Raw genomic sequence first — 19,589 nt, 5'->3', positions numbered from 1 at the left:
GATGGCCACTTAGTTAGGTTAAGATAAGTTAAGAGGTGTGCTTTGTGCCCACAGAGGACGGTGGCCACTTGGTTAAGTTAAGTCAAGATAAGTTAAGAGGTGTGCTTTGTGCCCACAGAGGACAGTGGCAACTTGGTTAAGTTAAGTCAAGATAAGTTAAGAGGTGTGCTTTGTGCCCACAGAGGATGTTGGCCACTTGGTTAAGTTAAGTCAAGATAAGTTAAGAGATGTGCTTTGTGCCCACAGAGGATGGTTAAGTTAAGTCAAGTTAAGTTAAGAGGTGTGCTTTGTGCCCACAGAGGATGATGGCCACTTAGTTAGGTTAAGATAAGTTAAGAGGGGTGCTTTGTGCCCACAGAGGACGGTGGCCACTTGGTTAAGTTAAGTCAAGATAAGTTAAGAGGTGTGCTTTGTGCCCACAGAAGATGGTGGCCACTTGGTTAAGTTAAGTCAAGATAAGTTAAGAGGTGAGCTTTATGCCCACAGAGGACGGTGGCCACTTGGTTAAGTTAAGTCAAGATAAGTTAAGAGGTGTGCTTTGTGCCCACAGAGGACGGCGGCCACTTGGTTAAGTTAAGTCAAGATAAGTTAAGAGGTGTGCTTTGTGCCCACAGAGGACGGTGGCCACTTGGTTAAGTTAAGTCAAGATAAGTTAAGAGGTGTGCTTTGTGCCCACAGAGGACGGCGGCCACTTGGTTAAGTTAAGTCAAGAGGTGTGCTTTGTGCCCACAGAGGACGGTGGCCACTTGGTTAAGTTAAGTCAAGATAAGTTAAGAGGTGTGCTATGTGCCCACAGAGGATGTTGGCCACTTGGTTAAGTTAAGTCAAGATAAGTTAAGAGGTGTGCTTTGTGCCCATGGACGACGGTGGCCACTTGGTTAAGTTAAGTCAAGATAAGTTAAGAGGTGTGCTTTGTGCCCATGGACGACGGTGGCCACTTGGTTAAGTTAAGTCAAGATAAGTTAAGAGGTGTGCTTTGTGCCCACAGAGGACGGTGGCCACTTGGTTAAGTTAAGTCAAGATAAGTTAAGAGGTGTGCTTTGTGCCCACAGAGGACGGTGGCCACTTGGTTAAGTTAAGTCAAGATAAGTTAAGAGGTGTGCTTTGTGACCATGGAGGACGGTGGCCACTTGGTTAAGTTAAGTCAAGATAAGTTAAGAGGTGTGCTTTGTGCCCACAGAGGACAGTGGCAACTTGGTTAAGTTAAGTCAAGATAAGTTAAGAGGTGTGCTTTGTGCCCACAGAGGATGTTGGCCACTTGGTTAAGTTAAGTCAAGATAAGTTAAGAGGTGAGCTTTATACCCACAGAGGACGGTGGCCACTTGGTTAAGTTAAGTCAAGATAAGTTAAGAGGTGTGCTTTGTGCCCACAGAGGATGGTGGCCACTTGGTTAAGTTAAGTCAAGATAAGTTAAGAACTGTGCTTTGTGCCCACAGAGGACGTTGGCCACTTGGTTAAGTTAAGTCAAGATAAGTTAAGAGGTGTGCTTTGTGCCCACAGAAGACGTTGGCCACTTGGTTAAGTTAAGTCAAGATAAGTTAAGAGGTGAGCTTTATGCCCACAGAGGACGGTGGCCACTTGGTTAAGTTAAGTCAAGATAAGTTAAGAGGTGTGCTTTGTGCCCACAGAGGACGGTGGCCACTTGGTTAGGTTAAGTCAAGATAAGTTAAGAGGTGTGCTTTGTGCCCACAGAGGACGGTGGCCACTTGGTTAAGTTAAGTCAAGATAAGTTAAGAGGTGTGCTTTGTGCCCACAGAGGACAGTGGCAACTTGGTTAAGTTAAGTCAAGATAAGTTAAGAGGTGTGCTTTGTGCCCACAGAGGATGTTGGCCACTTGGTTAAGTTAAGTCAAGATAAGTTAAGAGGTGAGCTTTATGCCCACAGAGGACGGTGGCCACTTGGTTAAGTTAAGTCAAGATAAGTTAAGAGGTGTGCTTTGTGCCCACAGAGGACGGTGGCCACTTGGTTAAGTTAAGTCAAGATAAGTTAAGAGGTGTGCTTTGTGCCCACAGAGGACGGTGGCCACTTGGTTAAGTTAAGTCAAGATAAGTTAAGAGGTGTGCTTTGTGCCCACAGAGGACGGTGGCCACTTGGTTAAGTTAAGTCAAGATAAGTTAAGAGGTGTGCTTTGTGCCCACAGAGGACGGTGGCCACTTGGTTAAGTTAAGTCAAGATAAGTTAAGAGGTGTGCTTTGTGACCACGGAGGACGGTGGCCACTTCGTTAAGTTAAGTCAAGATAAGTTAAGAGGTGTGCTTTGTGCCCACAGAGGACGGTGGCAACTTGGTTAAGTTAAGTCAAGATAAGTTAAGAGGTGTGCTTTGTGCCCACAGAGGATGTTGGCCACTTGGTTAAGTTAAGTCAAGATAAGTTAAGAGGTGACCTTTATACCCACAGAGGACGGTGGCCACTTGGTTAAGTTAAGTCAAGATAAGTTAAGAGGTGTGCTTTGTGCCCACAGAGGACGGTGGCCACTTGGTTAAGTTAAGTCAAGATAAGTTAAGAACTGTGCTTTGTGCCCACAGAGGACGTTGGCCACTTGGTTAAGTTAAGTCAAGATAAGTTAAGAGGTGTGCTTTGTGCCCACAGAAGACATTGGCCACTTGGTTAAGTTAAGTCAAGATAAGTTAAGAGGTGAGCTTTATGCCCACAGAGGACGGTGGCCACTTGGTTAAGTTAAGTCAAGATAAGTTAAGAGGTGTGCTTTGTGCCCACAGAGGACGGTGGCCACTTGGTTAGGTTAAGTCAAGATAAATTAAGAGGTGTGCTTTGTGCCCACAGAGGACGGTGGCCACTTGGTTAAGTTAAGTCAAGATAAGTTAAGAGGTGTGCTTTGTGCCCACAGAGGACAGTGGCAACTTGGTTAAGTTAAGTCAAGATAAGTTAAGAGGTGTGCTTTGTGCCCACAGAGGATGTTGGCCACTTGGTTAAGTTAAGTCAAGATAAGTTAAAAGGTGAGCTTTATACCCACAGAGGACGGTGGCCACTTGGTTAAGTTAAGTCAAGATAAGTTAAGAGGTGTGCTTTGTGCCCACAGAGGACGGTGGCCACTTGGTTAAGTTAAGTCAAGATAAGTTAAGAGGTGTGCTTTGTGCCCACAGAGGACGGTGGCCACTTGGTTAAGTTAAGTCAAGATAAGTTAAGAAGTGTGCTTTGTGCCCACAGAGGATGTTGGCCACTTGGTTAAGTTAAGTCAAGATAAGTTAAGAGGTGTGCTTTGTGCCCACAGAGGACAGTGGCCACTTGGTTAAGTTAAGTCAAGATAAGTTAAGAGGTGAGCTTTATGCCCACAGAGGACGGTGGCCACTTGGTTAAGTTAAGTCAAGATAAGTTAAGAGGTGTGCTTTGTGCCCACAGAGGACGGTGGCCACTTGGTTAAGTTAAGTCAAGATAAGTTAAGAGGTGTGCTTTGTGCCCACAGAGGACATTGGCCACTTGGTTAAGTTAAGTCAAGATAAGTTAAGAGGTGTGCTTTGTGCCCACAGAGGACGGTGGCCACTTGGTTAAGTTAAGTCAAGATAAGTTAAGAAGTGTGCTTTGTGCCCACAGAGGATGTTGGCCACTTGGTTAAGTTAAGTCAAGATAAGTTAAGAGGTGTGCTTTGTGCCCACAGAGGACAGTGGCCACTTGGTTAAGTTAAGTCAAGATAAGTTAAGAGGTGAGCTTTATGCCCACAGAGGACGGTGGCCACTTGGTTAAGTTAAGTCAAGATAAGTTAAGAGGTGTGCTTTGTGCCCACAGAGGACGGTGGCCACTTGGTTAAGTTAAGTCAAGATAAGTTAAGAGGTGTGCTTTGTGCCCACAGAGGACGTTGGCCACTTGGTTAAGTTAAGTCAAGATAAGTTAAGAGGTGTGCTTTGTGCCCACAGAGGACGGTGGAGAGCCCACACAACAGTCTGATTCTGCAGCCGCTGGCGTCGGACTCTGAGTACCAGGTGTCGGTGACGCCCGTGTATTGGGACGGCGACGGGCCTACGGTGGCGGGGGTTGGACGAACGCGTACGTGTGTTACCACAGTTACCAGGGTGACCTGACCCGGGTCTAATGAAGGTGTCGCCGGTTTAGTTCCACTGTCCCCGCCCAGGAACCTGCGGGTGTCGGAGGAATGGTACAACCGTTTCCGGATCAGCTGGGACACGCCGGCCTCTCCCGGCACCGGGTTCCGGGTGACGTACCGCCCGCTGTCGGGTCAGTTGACACACGTTCTGGTGTTGTGATGGTGGGTCACTATAACCTTGCCCCCCCCCGGCAGGCCCCGGACCCGCCCTGGAGACCTCGGTGGGCGAGGACGCGCGCACCATGATGATCGTCAACCTGCTGAGTGGGACCGACTACGGTGTGGACGTCGTGGCGTCCTACAGTGGCGGCTCCAGCGAGGCGCTGTCGGCACGCGCCAGGACACGTGAGTCTCCAACGCTCGCCGTCGCCCATCTTGGTTCCTCAGTCACCGAGGACCTAGATTTCCCTCGCCCAGACGCGGGTCACGGGGGCTCCCCTCTGGAGCCAGGCCCGGAGGTGGGGCACGACGGTGAGCGCCTGGTGGCCGGGCCTGTCCCCATGGGGCCCGGCCGGGCTCAGCCCGAAGAGGCAATGTGGGTCCCCCCTCCAATGGGCTCACCACTCATGGGAGGGGTCATAGAGGTCGGGTGCAGTGTGAGCTGGTCGGCAGGGCACTTGGCAGTCGGATTACGTGCTATAAAACATTAGTCATATAATCCTAGAAATATGACTAAAAGATTGTCCTTGCAGTGCGTCTGCTGGTGAGCGGCCTGACCTTGTACCAGGGGGGCAGCAGCAGCATGTGTGCCCAGTGGCAGCCGCACCGACACGCCCACGCCTACAGAGTCCTCATCCGCTCTCTAGTCGGTGAGTCCGCTCACGGCACCCCCTGCTGGCCCGGCAGACGCACTGAATGTTTGACCCGCAGGCTCTCACGTGGAGGAGGCCAAGGTGAGCGGAGGGACCAGTCGCCATTGCTTCCAGCAGCTGAGGCCCGACACGCCGCACAAGGTCAGCGTGTACGCTCTGCTGCAGGACGGGACAGAAGGGCCGCCCGTGTCCGCCACGGACAACACCCGTGAGTGGCAGCCCACCAAAGATCGCCACGTAGCTTGTTTGGAGCATCACTAGCATGTTTCTAGCATCCGTAGCATGTAGCATGTTTTAGCTTCACGAGCATGTAGCATGTTTTTAGCATCACTAGCATATAGCATGCTTTTAGCATCACTAGCATGTTTCTAGCATTATTAACATATAGCATGTTTCTATCATCACTAGCATGTAGCATGTTTCTATCATCATTAGCATGTTTTTAGCATAATAAGCATGTTTCTAGCATCATTAGCGTATACCATGTTTCTAGCATCACTAGCATGTTGTTAGCATGTTTCTAGCATTATTAGCATACAGCATGTTTCTATCATCATTAGCATGTAGCATGTCGATATCATCATTAGCATGTTTTTAGCATAATTAGCATGTTTCTATCATCATTAGCATATTTTTAGCATAATTAGCATGTTTCTATCATCATTAGCATGTAGCATGTTTCTATCATCATTAGCATGTTTTAGCATGTTTCCATTATCATTAGCATATTTTTAGCATAATTAGCATGTTTCTATCATCATTAACATGTTTTTAGCATTATTAGCATGTTTCTATCATCATTAGCATATAGCATGTTTCTATCATAACTAGCATGTAGCATGTTCCTATCATCATTAGCATGTTTTAGCATAATTAGCATGTTTCTATCTTCATCGGCGCATAGCATGTTTCTAGCATCACCAGCACGTTGTTAGCATGTTTCTATCATCGTTAGCATGTTTTTAGCATCATTAGCATGTTTCTATCATCATTAGAATGTAGCATGTTTTAACATCACTAGCATATAGCATTTTTTTAGCATCACTGGCATGTTTCTATGATCACTAGCATGTAGCATGTTTTTGGCATCACTAGCATGTTTCTATCAGCATTAGAATGTAGCATGATTTAGCATCACTAGCATGTAGCATGTTTTTAGCATCGCTAGCATGTTTCTATCATCACTAACATGTAGCACGTTTCCAGTCTTAATAGCATGGTTCTATCATCATTTGTATGTAGCATGTTTCTAGCATATAGCATGTTTTTAGCATCACTAGCATGTTTCTAGCATCACTAGCATGGTATTAGCATGTAGCTAATACCAAGAATGTTTTTGTGTTGTACAGAACCCGCCACCACTGTGGCACCAACCACAACGCCAAGCACCACCCCACTACCCACAATCCCCCCTGCCAAAGAAGGTCAGCTTCCTCTGTTTGGTGTAAAAGTTTGAGCGCTCAGCTGACGTGGAAACAACAGGAAGCAGCGGCGTAGACCAGAAAGTCAGGTGATGACCTTGTGTTAAACCACGCCCCGCTTCTAGTCTGCAGGGCGGCCAAGGCTGACCTGGCGTTCTTGGTCGACGGTTCCTGGAGCATCGGTGACGACAACTTCCTGAAGATCACCAAATTCTTGTACAGTACTGCCGGAGCGTTGGACCAGATCGGACCCGACGGCACTCAGGTGGGCAAAGGTTCTGGTGTGGTTAGCTCGGGGGTTCCGAACCAGAACCTGGGCAGCAGTACTTGGGTCTTGCTCGCGTGTTTCCGTCCTGGTCGGCTGCCTTAGGTCATGTGAGCGCTGGCGTGTGTGACAGGTGGCCATCGCTCAGTTCAGCGATGACGCTCGCACGGAGTTTGCGCTGAACGCACACCAGGACAAGGAGCGCCTCCTGGACGCCATCAACAAGATCTCCTACAAGGGAGGCAACACCAAGACAGGTGAGACCTGATCACATGACCGCCTGGGGCTCGGAGCACGCCTCGCAGTGACGTGTCCGCCGCTCAGGTCGCGCCATCCAGCACGTGAAGGACAGCATCTTCTCGCCAGAGGGTGGAGTCAGGAGGGGAGTCCCCAAGGTTCTGGTGGTTCTTACAGACGGCCGATCTCAGGATGATGTCATCAAGGTCTCCAAGGAGATGCAGAAGGAAGGTCAGCTGACCTGTGCTGGTTACTTCCTTTTCTCAGGGAATTCACCTCTTCATCATCTTCAGGCTTTATCGTTTTCGCCATCGGCTTCGCCGACGCCGACTACGGCGAGCTGGTGAGTATTGCTAGTCAACCCAGCGACAGACACGTCTTCTTCGTGGACGACTTGGACGCCTTCGAGAAGATCGAAGAGAAGCTGGTGACCTTCGTGTGTGAAGCCGCCACCGCCAGTGAGTGACCACGAGCCACCATATTTTAATGGCCGCCATGTTCCTCACCACCCTTTGTTTGTGTCCAGCGTGTCCCTCGGTGGCCATGAGTGGAGGCACGGTGCCCGGTAAGACTTCCGCCGTCTCTTCGCGTCGGTTCAGGCATGGATCGGTTCAAATGTAGATCACGGACGTCTATTGGTCCAGACATGGAAAATCCAGACGTCGGTCAGACAGCTATTGGTCCGGATGTCGATCTGTCCAAGCGTCAATCGGTCCAGACGTGGATCGGTCTAGACCTGGATCATCGACGCTGATCGGCCAGACAACTATTGGTCCAAACATCGATCGGTCTAAACATCGATCGGCCCAAACGTCGATCGATCCAGACGTAGATCATCAACGTCGATCGGTCCAAACCTGGATAGGTCCAGACCTGGCTTGGTCCAGACGTTGATTGGTCCAGACGTCAATCGGTCAAGATGTGTATCATCCACGTCGATCAGTCCAAACATCAATCGGTCTAAACCTGGCTCGGTCCAGACACCAATTGGTCCAGACTTTAATTGGTCAAGACGTGGATCATCGACGCTGATCGGCCAGACCACTGTTGGTCAAGACGTGGATCGGTCCAGACGTGGATCATCGTCGATCGGTCCAGACGTCGATTGGTCCAGACGTCAATCGGTCGAGACGTGGATCGGTTTAGATGTGGATCATCGACTCTGATCGGCCAGACAACTATCGGTCCAGACGTTGATCGGTCCAGACGTTGATCGGTCCAGACGTCGATCTGTCCAGACGTCGATCGGTCCAGACGTTGATCATCAACGTCGATCTGTCCAAACCTGGATTGGGTCTGACCTGGCTCGCTCCAGACGTCGATTGGTCCAGACGTCAATCGGTCAAGACGTGGATCATCGAAGCTGATCGGCCAGACAACTATTGGTCCAGACGTCGATCGGTCCAAACCTAGATTGGTCCAGACCTGGCTCTGTCCAGACGTCAATTGGTCAAGACGTGGAACATCGACGTCATTCGGCCAGAAGCTGATCGTTTCAGACGTTGATCGGTTCAGATGTTGATAGGCCCAGATGTAGATGGGTCCAGACGTCGATCTGTCCAGACGTCGATCCATTCAGACCTGTAACAGTCCAAACATGAATCGGTCCTGACGTTGAAGTCGTGTTTTGGCAGGTTTCCGCATGATGGAAATGTTCGGGCTTCTGGAGAAGAGCTACAGCAGCCTCGCCGGTGTTTCCATGGTTCCAGGAACCTTCAACACATTCCCGTGTTTCCGCCTGCACAGTGACGCTCTCCTGGCTCAGCCAACCAGGTGGTCTATCATCTCAGGAGGGGCGGGGCTTCAGGGGCGGGCAAAGAAACGTTGAAGTCATAACATTGAGGATTCTCTGCCTCCCTTAGGTTCCTTCACCCGGAGGGTCTGCCGTCAGACTACACCATCACGCTACTGTTCCGCCTGCTACCCGACACCCCCCAGGAACCTTTTGCTGTCTGGGAGGTCCTGGACCAGAAGCAGGAGCCGCTGGTGGGCGTGGTCTTGGACAGTGAGTCTAGAATCTTCTTTGCACAACACAAAGAATGAGAAGTGATGCCTCCTGACGCTGCAGATGGAGGAAAGACCTTGACCTTCTTTAACTACGACTACAGAGGTGACTTCCAGACCGTCACCTTCGAGGGTCCGCACATCAACAAACTGTTCCATGGAAGCTTCCACAAGGTAAGAGAGTCTGGTTCTGGTTCCGCGGCGTGGTCGTGCTCAAGTCAGGTGCAAATGTCTGCAGCTTCATGTGGTGATCAGCAAGTCCAGCGCCAGTGTGCTGGTGGACTGTCACATGGTGTCCACCAAGACCATCAACGCAGCAGGGAACATCAGCACAGCCGGGATGGAAGTTCTGGGCAAGCTGCTTCGCTCCCGCGGGAGCAAGGACAACTCGGCACCGGTTAGAAACAAACATGGCCGACCTTGTGACGCCTAAAAGCTGAGCGCCGTCTTGTGTTGCAGTTTGAGCTCCAGATGTTCGACATCGCGTGCAGTGCCTCCTGGGCCGCCAGAGACCAGTGCTGCGAACTTCCTGGTCTGGTGAGTCCTGCATGTGGTCCTGAAGCTAGGTGCTAACCGCTAACTACATCCTGTCATGTGACTATGCAGCGCAATGAGGCCCAGTGTCCCGCCATGCCCAAAGCCTGCACCTGCACGCAGGACAGCAAAGGTCCTGCTGGACCCGCTGGACCACCTGTGAGCTCACACGCACGTCCGCCATCTTGACCTAGACCCAGGTCAACATCTCCTGCTCTTCTTCACAGGGCGGTCCTGGGATACGAGGAGCTCGAGGTGAACGTGGAGAGCCGGGTCCTGTGGTGAGTCTTGGTCCTCTCTCGGACCCGGGTGTTCCGGTAGTGGCGTAGTAGTATTTAGGTAGTAGTGTAGTAGTATTTAGGTAGTGATAAAGTAGTATTCAAATAAACTAATCAATAAAACAAATAATCTAAAAAAATAAACTAATAAATAAAACAAATAATCTAAAGCATAAACTAATCAATAAAACAAATAATCTAAAAAACAAATAAATAATGTAACAAATAAACAAATCAATAAAACAAATAATCTAACAAATAAAATAAATAATCTTACAAATTAAGAGTATACTAATCAATAAAACAAATAATCTAACAAATAAATTAATAAATAAAACTAATAATTTAACAAATGAATAACAAATTAAACAAAAAAATCCGAATTTTTTTATAATCTAACAAACTAATCAGTCAAACAAATAATCTAACAAATAACTAATCAATAAAACAAATAATCTAAAAAACAAATAAATAATGTAACAAATAAACGAATCAATAAAACAAATAATCTCACAAATAAACTAACAAATAAAACAAATAATCTTACAAATTAACAAAACAAATAATGTAACAAATAAACTAATCAATAAAACAAGTAATCTAACAAATAAATTAATAAATAAAACTAATAATTTAACAAATGAACTAGCAAATAAAACAAAACATCTAACAAACTAATAAATTAAACAGATAATGTAACAAATTAATCAATAAAACAATCGAACAAAAAATAATTTAACAAATAAACTAATCAATAAAACAAATAATTTAACAAACTAATCAGTAAAACAAATAATCCAACAAATAAACTAATGAATAAAACAAATAATCTAAAAAACAAAAAATAATCTAACAATAAACAAATCAATAAAACAAATATTTTAACAAATAAAACAAATAATCTAACAAATAAAATAAATAATCTTACAAATTAAGAGTATACTAATCAATAAAACAAATAATCTAACAAATAAATTAATAATTTAACAAATGAATAACAAAATAAACAAAAAAATCCGAATTTTTTTTATAATCTAACAAACTAATCAGTCAAACAAATAATCTAACAAATAACTAATCAATAAAACAAATAATCTAAAAAACAAATAAATAATGTAACAAATAAACGAATCAATAAAACAAATAATCTCACAAATAAACTAACAAATAAAACAAATAATCTTACAAATTAACAAAACAAATAATGTAACAAATAAACTAATCAATAAAACAAGTAATCTAACAAATAAATTAATAAATAAAACTAATAATTTAACAAATGAACTAGCAAATAAAACAAAACATCTAACAAACTAATAAATTAAACAGATAATGTAACAAATTAATCAATAAAACAATCGAACAAAAAATAATTTAACAAATAAACTAATCAATAAAACAAATAATTTAACAAACTAATCAGTAAAACAAATAATCCAACAAATAAACTAATGAATAAAACAAATAATCTAAAAAACAAAAAATAATCTAACAATAAACAAATCAATAAAACAAATATTTTAACAAATAAAACAAATAATCTAACAAATAAAATAAATAATCTTACAAATTAAGAGTATACTAATCAATAAAACAAATAATCTAACAAATAAATTAATAATTTAACAAATGAATAACAAAATAAACAAAAAAATCCGAATTTTTTTTATAATCTAACAAACTAATCAGTCAAACAAATAATCTAACAAATAACTAATCAATAAAACAAATAATCTAAAAAACAAATAAATAATGTAACAAATAAACGAATCAATAAAACAAATAATCTCACAAATAAACTAACAAATAAAACAAATAATCTTACAAATTAACAAAACAAATAATGTAACAAATAAACTAATCAATAAAACAAGTAATCTAACAAATAAATTAATAAATAAAACTAATAATTTAACAAATGAACTAGCAAATAAAACAAAACATCTAACAAACTAATAAATTAAACAGATAATGTAACAAATTAATCAATAAAACAATCGAACAAAAAATAATTTAACAAATAAACTAATCAATAAAACAAATAATTTAACAAACTAATCAGTAAAACAAATAATCCAACAAATAAACTAATGAATAAAACAAATAATCTAAAAAACAAAAAATAATCTAACAATAAACAAATCAATAAAACAAATATTTTAACAAATAAAACAAATAATCTAACAAATAAAATAAATAATCTTACAAATTAAGAGTATACTAATCAATAAAACAAATAATCTAACAAATAAATTAATAATTTAACAAATGAATAACAAAATAAACAAAAAAATCCGAATTTTTTTTATAATCTAACAAACTAATCAGTCAAACAAATAATCTAACAAATAACTAATCAATAAAACAAAAATCTAACAAAGTAATAAATGCACAGCCACTAATGGCAGCAAATAAAGTTCCTACAAATATTAATATTAATATTTATTTCTATTAATAAAATGATCATTTTATTTAGATTATTTTTTTTATTATTTCTATTTTTTTTAAAATTAATATTCTGCTTGCACCCAGCACGTGATAGGTCACATGATTCTATATGTCACATGATGCGATAGGTCACATGATGTGAAAGGTCACAAGATGCGATAGGTCACATGATTCTATAGGTCACATGATTCTATAGGTCACATGATGTGATAGGTCACATGATGTGATAAGTCACATGACGTGATAGGTCACATGATATCAGCTGATCACGTGTTTCCCACTCAGGGCCTGGCAGGACTAGTTGGTGAGCCTGGAGTGTCGGGTCCTCAGGGGCCCCCAGGACCACTGGGGCCCAGTGGACGCTCCATCAGGGGCCCCCCAGTAAGTGTGATGTCATGTTAGGGCTGGACACCAAATTATCAGCAATAATCATGCATTTGAAATGTTGTTATTGTCAACAACAACAGATGTGAAGCACAAACAAATCAACAATACCTAAAATAACAACAATCAACTGAAATAATAGCAATATAAAAATACACCAAGCCCAGTTTTAATCTTTTTAATTCTGTGTTTTGCCTTTTCCACTTATTGTACGTCCATTTGTGTGTCATAAATGTCATTGCATGGAGGACAAAAGTCCTCACATTTATTGCTGCAACACATCGACTAGCACCAACATGTTACAGAACAACATCTACTAGCACCAACATGTTAAAGAACAACATCTACTAGCACCAACATGTTAAAGAACAACATCTACTAGCACCAACATGTTAAAGAACAACATCTACTAGCACCAACATGTTAAAGAACAACATCTACTAGCACCAACATGTTAAAGAACAACATCTACTAGCACCAACATGTTAAAGAACAACATCTACTAGCACCAACATGTTAAAGAACAACATCTACTAGCACCAACATGTTAAAGAACAACATCTACTAGCACCAACATGTTAAAGAACAACATCTACTAGCACCAACATGTTAAAGAACAACATCTACTAGCACCAACATGTTAAAGAACAACATCTACTAGCACCAACATGTTAAAGAACAACATCTACTAGCACCAACATGTTACCGAACAACATCTACTAGCACCAACATGTTACCGAACAACATCTACTAGCACCAACATGTTACCGAACAACATCTACTAGCACCAACATGTTACCGAACAACATCTACTAGCACCAACATGTTAAAGAACAACATCTACTAGCACCAACATCTTGCAGAACAACATCTACTAGCACCAACATGTTACAGAACAACATCTACTAGCACCAACATGTTAAAGAACAACATCTACTAGCACCAACATGTTACAGAACAACATCTACTAGCACCAACATGTTAAAGAACAACATCTACTAGCACCAACATGTTAAAGAACAACATCGACTAGCACCAACATGTTACAGAACAACATCTACTAGCACCAACATGTTAAAGAACAACATCTACTAGCACCAACATGTTACAGAACAACATCGACTAGCACCAACATCTTAAAGAACAACATCTACTAGCACCAACATGTTACAGAACAACATCTACTAGCACCAACATGTTAAAGAACAACATCTACTAGCACCAACATGTTAAAGAACAACATCTACTAGCACCAACATGTTAAAGCACAACATCTACTAGCACCAACATGTTAAAGAACAACATCTACTAGCACCAACATGTTACAGAACAACATCTACTAGCACCAACATGTTAAAGAACAACATCTACTAGCACCAACATGTTAAAGCACAACATCTACTAGCACCAACATGTTAAAGAACAACATCTACTAGCACCAACATCTTAAAGAACAACATCTACTAGCACCAACATCTTAAAGAACAACATCTACTAGCAACAACATGTTACAGAACAACATCTACTAGCACCAACATGTTACAGAACAACATCTACTAGCACCAACATGTTAAAGAACAACATCTACTAGCACCAACATCTTAAAGAACAACATCTACTAGCACCAACATGTTACAGAACAACATCTACTAGCACCAACATCTTAAAGAACAACATCTACTAGCACCAACATGTTAAAGAACAACATCTACTAGCACCAACATGTTAAAGAACAACATCTACTAGCACCAACATGTTACAGAACAACATCTACTAGCACCAACATGTTAAAGAACAACATCTACTAGCACCAACATGTTAAAGAACAACATCTACTAGCACCAACATGTTAAAGAATAACATCTACTAGCACCAACATGTTACAGAACAACATCTACTAGCACCAGCATGTTAAAGAACAACATCTACTAGCACCAACATGTTACAGAACAACATCTACTAGCACCAACATGTTAAAGAATAACATCTACTAGCACCAACATGTTAAAGAATAACATCTACTAGCACCAACATGTTACAGAACAACATCTACTAGCACCAACATGTTAAAGAACAACATCTACTAGCACCAACATGTTACAGAACAACATCTACTAGCACCAACATCTTACAGAACAACATCTACTAGCACCAACATGTTAAAGAACAACATCGACTAGCACCAACATGTTAAAGAACAACATCTACTAGCACCAACATGTTAAAGAACAACATCTACTAGCACCAACATTTTAAAGAACAACATCTACTAGCACCAACATGTTAAAGAACAACATCTACTAGCACCAACATGTTACAGAACAACATCTACTAGCACCAACATGTTAAAGAACAACATCTACTAGCACCAACATGTTACAGAACAACATCTACTAGCACCAACATCTTACAGAACAACATCTACTAGCACCAACATGTTAAAGAACAACATCGACTAGCACCAACATGTTAAAGAACAACATCTACTAGCACCAACATGTTAAAGAACAACATCTACTAGCACCAACATTTTAAAGAACAACATCTACTAGCACCAACATGTTAAAGAACAACATCTACTAGCACCAACATGTTACAGAACAACATCTACTAGCACCAACATGTTAAAGAACAACATCTACTAGCACCAACATGTTAAAGAACAACATCTACTAGCACCAACATCTTAAAGAACAACATCTACTAGCACCAACATCTTAAAGAACAACATCTACTAGCACCAACATCTTAAAGAACAACATCTACTAGCACCAACATGTTAAAGAACAACATCTACTAGCACCAACATGTTACAGAACAACATCTACTAGCACCAACATCTTAAAGAACAACATCTACTAGCACCAACATGTTAAAGAACAACATCTACTAGCACCAACATGTTAAAGAACAACATCTACTAGCACCAACATGTTACAGAACAACATCTACTAGCACCAACATGTTAAAGAACAACATCTACTAGCACCAACATGTTAAAGAACAACATCTACTAGCACCAACATCTTAAAGAACAACATCTACTAGCACCAACATCTTAAAGAACAACATCTACTAGCACCAACATGTTACAGAACAACATCTACTAGCACCAACATGTTACAGAACAACATCTACTAGCACCAACATCTACTAGCACCAACATGTTACAGAACAACATCTACTAGCACCAACATCTACTAGCACCAACATCTACTAGCACCAACATCTACTAGCACCAACATGTTACAGAACAACATCTACTAGCACCAACATCTTAAAGAACAACATCTACTAGCACCAACATCTTAAAGAACAACAGCTACTAGCACCAACATGTTAAAGAACAACATCTACTAGCACCAACATGTTAAAGAACAACATCTACTAGCACCAACATGTTAAAGAACAACATCTACTAGCACCAACATCTTAAAGAACAACATCTACTAGCACCAACATCTTAAAGAACAACATCTACTAGCACCAACATGTTACAGAACAACATCTACTAGCACCAACATGTTAAAGAACAACATCTACTAGCACCAACATCTTAAAGAACAACATCTACTAGCACCAACATGTTAAAGAACAACATCTACTAGCACCAACATCTTAAAGAACAACATCTACTAGCACCAACATGTTACAGCACAACATCTACTAGCACCAACATGTTACAGAACATCTACTAGCACCAACATCTACTAGCACCAACATCTACTAGCACCAACATGTTACAGAACAACATCTACTAGCACCAACATCTACTAGCACCAACATCTACTAGCACCAACATGTTACAGAACAACATCTACTAGCACCAACATCTAAAAGAACAACATCTACTAGCACCAACATCTTAAAGAACAACATCTACTAGCACCAACATGTTAAAGAACAACATCTACTAGCACCAACATGTTAAAGAACAACATCTACTAGCACCAACATGTTAAAGAACAACATCTACTAGCACCAACATCTTAAAGAACAACATCTACTAGCACCAACATCTTAAAGAACAACATCTACTAGCACCAACATGTTACAGAACAACATCTACTAGCACCAACATGTTAAAGAACAACATCTACTAGCACCAACATCTTAAAGAACAACATCTACTAGCACCAACATGTTAAAGAACAACATCTACTAGCACCAACATCTTAAAGAACAACATCTACTAGCACCAACATCTTAAAGAACAACATCTACTAGCACCAACATCTTAAAGAACAACATCTACTAGCACCAACATCTTAAAGAACAACATCTACTAGCACCAACATCTTAAAGAACAACATCTACTAGCACCAACATCTTAAAGAACAACATCTACTAGCACCAACATGTTAAAGAACAACATCTACTAGCACCAACATCTTAAAGAACAACATCTACTAGCACCAACATGTTAAAGAACAACATCGACTAGCACCAACATGTTAAAGAACAACATCTACTAGCACCAACATCTTAAAGAACAACATCTACTAGCACCAACATGTTAAAGAACAACATCGACTAGCACCAACATGTTAAAGAACAACATCTACTAGCACCAACATCTTAAAGAACAACATCTACTAGCACCAACATCTTAAAGAACAACATCTACTAGCACCAACATGTTACAGAACAACATCTACTAGCACCAACATGTTACAGAACAACATCTACTAGCACCAACATGTTACAGAACAACATCTACTAGCACCAACATGTTACAGAACAACATCTACTAGCACCAACATGTTACAGAACAACATCTACTAGCACCAACATGTTACAGAACAACATCTACTAGCACCAACATGTTACAGAACAACATCTACTAGCACCAACATGTTACAGAACAACATCTACTAGCACCAACATCTTAAAGAACAACATCTACTAGCACCAACATGTTACAGCACAACATCTACTAGCACCAACATGTTACAGAACATCTACTAGCACCAACATCTACTAGCACCAACATCTACTAGCACCAACATGTTACAGAACAACATCTACTAGCACCAACATCTACTAGCACCAACATCTACTAGCACCAACATGTTACAGAACAACATCTACTAGCACCAACATCTTAAAGAACAACATCTACTAGCACCAACATCTTAAAGAACAACATCTACTAGCACCAACATGTTAAAGAACAACATCTACTAGCACCAACATGTTAAAGAACAACATCTACTAGCACCAACATGTTAAAGAACAACATCTACTAGCACCAACATCTTAAAGAACAACATCTACTAGCACCAACATCTTAAAGAACAACATCTACTAGCACCAACATGTTACAGAACAACATCTACTAGCACCAACATGTTAAAGAACAACATCTACTAGCACCAACATCTTAAAGAACAACATCTACTAGCACCAACATGTTAAAGAACAACATCTACTAGCACCAACATCTTAAAGAACAACATCTACTAGCACCAACATCTTAAAGAACAACATCTACTAGCACCAACATCTTAAAGAACAACATCTACTAGCACCAACATCTTAAAGAACAACATCTACTAGCACCAACATCTTAAAGAACAACATCTACTAGCACCAACATCTTAAAGAACAACATCTACTAGCACCAACATGTTAAAGAACAACATCTACTAGCACCAACATCTTAAAGAACAACATCTACTAGCACCAACATGTTAAAGAACAACATCGACTAGCACCAACATGTTAAAGAACAACATCTACTAGCACCAACATCTTAAAGAACAACATCTACTAGCACCAACATGTTAAAGAACAACATCGACTAGCACCAACATGTTAAAGAACAACATCTACTAGCACCAACATCTTAAAGAACAACATCTACTAGCACCAACATCTTAAAGAACAACATCTACTAGCACCAACATGTTACAGAACAACATCTACTAGCACCAACATGTTACAGAACAACATCTACTAGCACCAACATGTTACAGAACAACATCTACTAGCACCAACATGTTACAGAACAACATCTACTAGCACCAACATGTTACAGAACAACATCTACTAGCACCAACATGTTACAGAACAACATCTACTAGCACCAACATGTTACAGAACAACATCTACTAGCACCAACATGTTACAGAACAACATCTACTAGCACCAACATGTTACAGAACAACATCTACTAGCACCAACATGTTAAAGAACAACATCTACTAGCACCAACATGTTACAGGACAACATCTACTAGCACCAACATCTTAAAGAACAACATCTACTAGCACCAACATGTTACAGAACAACATCTACTAGCACCAACATGTTGATGTGTTGACATGCAGGGTGGTCCGGGGGAGCGAGGTCAGAAAGGGGAGGCGGGGCAACAAGGTCTACAGGTGAGTGTCTCCTTCTGGCACACCTTGTCATGTGACCTGTGACCTGTGACCTTCCTTGACCTGTGTGTTCAGGGCGTGACGGGGCGAGGGGGCGTTCCAGGCAGGGAAGGACTTCCTGGCCCCCGGGTGAGTGGGAGGGTGAGAAGGGGGCGGAGTCAAGGTGTCGTCCATCTCATACCTTTCTTTGTTGACCACAGGGTGAGCCAGGTAAAGACGGCCCCCACGGCCGCCCGGGCCCCCCCGGTGTTATTGTAAGTTGTCACACTCCCATGATGCATTGCTGCGATCCATCACACAGGTGTTGGACTCAGGTACACCTGGTGCTATCTTTATGATTTACTAAGACCGCCTCCTTCCTCCCACCTGCAGGGCAGTCCAGGAGCCCCAGGTGCCCCCGGTAACACGGGTGCTGCTGGGAAACATGGAGAACTGGGACCGCCGGTGAGTTAGCAGCTCTCGTCCCCAAGCTAACAAGCTAATGAGTTAACTCGCCAACAAGCTTAAGTGCTTACAAGCTAATGGGTTAACTCGCTGACAAGCTAAAGTGCTAACAAGCTAATGAGTTAACTCGCCAACAAGCTTAAGTGCTAACAAGCTAATGAGTTAACTCGCCGACAAGCTAAAGTGCTAACAAGCTAATGAGTTAACTCGCCGACAAGCTTAAGTGCTAACAAGCTAATGAGTTAACTCGCTGACAAGCTTAAGTGCTAACAAGCTAATGAGTTAACTCGCCGACAAGCTTAAGTGCTAACAAGCTAATGAGT

General features: G+C 41.8%; 1 protein-coding gene across 2 annotated transcripts in view; it reads left to right on the top strand.

Annotated features, from left to right (window-relative positions):
- Positions 1–19,589, top strand: part of LOC133577238 (collagen alpha-1(XIV) chain-like) — a 32,628-nt gene that overhangs the window by 9,515 nt on the left and 3,524 nt on the right. For both annotated transcript variants that reach the window (XM_061930889.2, XM_061930890.2), the window contains exons 20-42: positions 3,869–3,998; positions 4,065–4,187; positions 4,252–4,401; positions 4,749–4,865; positions 4,927–5,076; positions 6,218–6,292; positions 6,415–6,554; positions 6,688–6,811; positions 6,879–7,022; positions 7,085–7,249; positions 7,318–7,356; positions 8,426–8,564; positions 8,654–8,796; positions 8,860–8,969; positions 9,034–9,192; positions 9,255–9,332; positions 9,402–9,488; positions 9,557–9,610; positions 12,341–12,436; positions 18,772–18,825; positions 18,898–18,951; positions 19,023–19,076; positions 19,195–19,266. In XM_061930889.2, coding sequence (XP_061786873.2) covers positions 3,869–3,998; positions 4,065–4,187; positions 4,252–4,401; positions 4,749–4,865; positions 4,927–5,076; positions 6,218–6,292; positions 6,415–6,554; positions 6,688–6,811; positions 6,879–7,022; positions 7,085–7,249; positions 7,318–7,356; positions 8,426–8,564; positions 8,654–8,796; positions 8,860–8,969; positions 9,034–9,192; positions 9,255–9,332; positions 9,402–9,488; positions 9,557–9,610; positions 12,341–12,436; positions 18,772–18,825; positions 18,898–18,951; positions 19,023–19,076; positions 19,195–19,266 — 2,457 coding nt within the window. The remainder of the gene's footprint in view (positions 1–3,868; positions 3,999–4,064; positions 4,188–4,251; positions 4,402–4,748; positions 4,866–4,926; positions 5,077–6,217; positions 6,293–6,414; positions 6,555–6,687; positions 6,812–6,878; positions 7,023–7,084; positions 7,250–7,317; positions 7,357–8,425; positions 8,565–8,653; positions 8,797–8,859; positions 8,970–9,033; positions 9,193–9,254; positions 9,333–9,401; positions 9,489–9,556; positions 9,611–12,340; positions 12,437–18,771; positions 18,826–18,897; positions 18,952–19,022; positions 19,077–19,194; positions 19,267–19,589) is intronic.

Source organism: Nerophis lumbriciformis, linkage group LG37, assembly GCF_033978685.3.
Source record: "Nerophis lumbriciformis linkage group LG37, RoL_Nlum_v2.1, whole genome shotgun sequence".
NCBI lineage: Eukaryota > Metazoa > Chordata > Actinopteri > Syngnathiformes > Syngnathidae > Nerophis > Nerophis lumbriciformis.
Note: the sequence above shows the minus strand (reverse complement) of the source record. Positions and strands in the feature narration are given on the sequence as shown.